Source organism: Pinus tabuliformis, chromosome 9 (genome assembly GCF_031772625.1).
Source record: "Pinus tabuliformis cultivar Carrire ecotype Pingquan chromosome 9, CPIR1, whole genome shotgun sequence".
Taxonomy (NCBI): Eukaryota; Viridiplantae; Streptophyta; class Pinopsida; order Pinales; family Pinaceae; genus Pinus; species Pinus tabuliformis.
Window position 1 is genome coordinate 107,662,279 of NC_142307.1, and position 3,114 is coordinate 107,665,392.

At 36.8% G+C, this 3,114-nt stretch overlaps 1 protein-coding gene across 1 annotated transcript; it reads left to right on the forward strand.

Moving 5' to 3' along the window:
• Positions 1–335: 335 nt before the first annotated feature.
• LOC149147304 (glutamate receptor 3.1-like) lies at positions 336–2,560 on the forward strand. The gene is made up of 4 exons (XM_089445667.1): positions 336–614; positions 742–773; positions 880–1,274; positions 2,078–2,560. The coding sequence occupies exons 1-4, from the start codon at positions 472–474 to the stop codon at positions 2,519–2,521; spliced, it is 1,014 nt and encodes a 337-aa protein (XP_089301793.1). The 5' UTR covers positions 336–471; the 3' UTR covers positions 2,522–2,560.
• The last annotated feature ends 554 nt before the right edge of the window (positions 2,561–3,114 follow it).

The following is a 3,114-nucleotide window of genomic DNA, read 5'->3' on the forward strand; positions in this document are numbered from 1 at the left end:
GTACATGAAAATCACACAGCACCATCTTCCACCCTCTGTCCAGCACCATTGAGAGTGGGGGTGCCTTGGAAGAGATACTACACAGAATTCGTTTCAGCTGAGAAAAACGGAACCAACTTCACGGGATTCTGCGTGAAAGCTTTTGAAAAGGCAATTGAACCACTAAATTGTACGGGAATGGACATGATGCGCCGCCGAGCTACGATGAACTCGTTCAGCGAATTGCAGACAAGGTACGCGTACAACGTGTGTGTGCTCATTATATCGTTTTGTGATAACAAAATTATAATTTATCATATTTTCATTTCGTGTTGCCTTCCTTTTCAGGAAATTGATGCAGTTGTAGGAGACATAACCATCACAGAAAACCGATCCCAAAAAGTAGTGTTTACACAACCTTTCTTAGACTCGAGCCTAGTGGCAGTAGTCCGTCTGAGAGATGAAAGTTTGATTCGTTCTCCGCTGATTTTCATGAAACCTTTCAGCAATCAATTGTGGCTACTAATAGTCGTTTTCTTCGTTTGGGGGGTCTTGGCGGTCTATCTTTTGGAGCGCCCAAAGAATCCACCCGTCCAAGGGAGGCGTGATAGCAGCCGATTTGGGGCAGTATTAATGTAAGAAACAACTATTTGGGCATGCTCTATTCAAGCGCCTCAATAGATTAAACATACAGGCACGGAACTGCTTGGCAAATCCATTGTATGAAACAATACTTAACAATACATATATGTTTGCGTGCAGGAAAACTTTTTCGACATGGTTCCTTAATCCTGGTAAGTAATTTAATTCTTCTGCAATACCACGAGTTGTGTTTTGTAATTAAGATAACCAAAAGCTTATAATAACAATCCCCATGTTGAATAATTTGGATATAAGCAGAAGATACTCGAAGTGTTATGGGGCGCACAGTTGTTGTAGCCTGCCTGGTTGTTACGGGAATTCTGTATTCGTGTTATACTGCAAATTTATCGGCTGTTCTAACAGCCTCACGGTTAGAGCCAACTATTAATGACATCCAGAGTGTGGTGGCAAGGCAGGACATAAAAATTGGGTATTGGAATGGCTCCTTCATCGGAGATTTCTTGAGAAATAGGCGAATAAGTGAAAAGAGGCTCATAAATATAACCGAAAAAGCTGATTTTTACAATCATTTGTCTAAAGGTGTAGTGGATGCCATCATAGATGAACGCCCATACATGCAATCCCTAGTGGCCAACCATTGCAGTGAACTCGCCTTCGCTGGCCACCCGTTCACTAATCTAAACTGGGGATTCGTAAGTTCTTTATAACTTTTTTTGAGTCTAAAAAAATTATTTCTTATTAAATGAAGGTGATTACAACAGAGTGTTTCAGATTTATTTTTTTCTCACTCAATAAAAATTTAGTGCAAAATTCTACTTACTTATCATATACTCAATATCTACTTATGATTTCATTTTGAAAATTTATTAGTATATCATTATTTCTGAAGTGTGTCTATCCTAGTCTCAATAAGGTCCACTTATACAGAATTGCTATGCTATAAGATTTCTATAGTTCTTTCATTTATTACTAAATCCTGTTGGTAAGCGTGATCTGCTGCAACGTCCCTTTTTGTTGGTAAGCGTGATCTGCTACAATGTCTTTTTTTATAACATGTTTACAACCCCTTTTTGTTCACGGTACCCTTGTACTCATTGTACTCATTCAATGACACTTTTTGAGTCTCACAATATCTTTATAGTCTCAATACCCAGCCATTTTGTTCATAGAAATGTTCCCCATAATATTATAATTTCAACCAGAGTGTTTGTGCCACTTCCTCTTTCCCATCAAAAGTAATAAAACATACCAAGTTCCATTACAATATAAGCCCATCCACATTTCAAATGTATACACACCCCCATAAAAAACCAGCTAGAAATCCACTTCAAATATCGATATACTTGATGTTACCTCTATGACCTTTTCTAATATTTGTTCCAATCTCCCAGTAGTAGGCAGCAGTCTTAATGATAGTTGTTATATCTATGTAATTTAATTTCAATTTCCCAAACCATTCATGGAAATTTTGAGTGTTTTTTCATCTTTTGGGCAGGCTTTTGACCCAATCCTTCATCAACTAGCAACGAACATTTCTAGCAGAATACTGAATTTAACGGAGAGCGGGGAATTGTACAAAATTCAAAGGTATTGGTTGCCTCAATATGAGAGTTCTTGCCGTAACCAATCTATGTCAGATTCCAACCAACTTCAGGTTCGGCAGTTCTGGGGCCTGTTCGCCGTATCAGCATTAGTGACAGTGATAGTATTAATGGTTCATATTGTGCGGAGAAGATGCAGGACGTCTAGAGGAACAGATTCAGGAACTCCTCGAAACAGGAGGTTTATCGAGGTACGGCGGGGAGCATGGCGTGGAGGCCAAGCAGGAGGACTTCCAGTTTCGAGGAGGTTTATCGAGCTACAGCCTCGAGCATGGCCGTCGAGGCTAAGCAGGAGGATTGGAACTATTTCAGAAACTTCCGGAGAGGAAGTCGCCTGATACAAGTGAATGCCCTGCTGTTGAGCAGCAAGTCACCTGTTGGACACCATGTGTGTGTAAATATTATGTTGTAAGCATTTCATTTTCGTAACTCGATGCAACTCATAAATTTTTAATCATTCTTAGCACTCTAGATACCTTAACATTAAATAAAATAGAGTGCACAAAGTTAAATTTAGATTTGATTCGTCTTTCTTATCTTTTTAATATTTTCACTCGTCATGTTTACGAGTGATTTGTAATAAAATTTAGTTTGCTTATATTGAAACAGGTTAAAGGTAAAAGAGGACCATTTTCAAGCTTGTTTGTCTCTAAAAACAATTAGATAGTTGTTAAGATATATCTATATGTGTGTCAGAAATGTGATGAAAAGAATAAGTCTATTTGATTGAAAATATAACTAAAATATTTATTTATGTGTGGGGTAGAAATGTGATTAAAGAATAAATTTATTTAATTGAAAATATAACTAAAATAATTTATTTTATTTTATTTTTATAATGTAGTTATTTTTCATAAGTTTATATAATATTTGATATTTAAAAGTTAATGTTTTGAAAATAATATAATTTGAGTAGGTTTAATGGTTAAGA

What these genes read in the sequence shown, in the direction of transcription:
- LOC149147304 (XM_089445667.1), top strand. Translation starts at nt 472, where the DNA reads ATGAAACCTTTCAGCAATCAATTGTGGCTACTAATAGTCGTTTTCTTC. An exon ending in CGATTTGGGGCAGTATTAAT is followed by an intron (nt 615 to 741) that starts GTAAGAAACAAC and finishes GTTTGCGTGCAG; the next exon opens with GAAAACTTTTTCGACATGGT. An exon ending in GACATGGTTCCTTAATCCTG is followed by an intron (nt 774 to 879) that starts GTAAGTAATTTA and finishes GGATATAAGCAG; the next exon opens with AAGATACTCGAAGTGTTATG.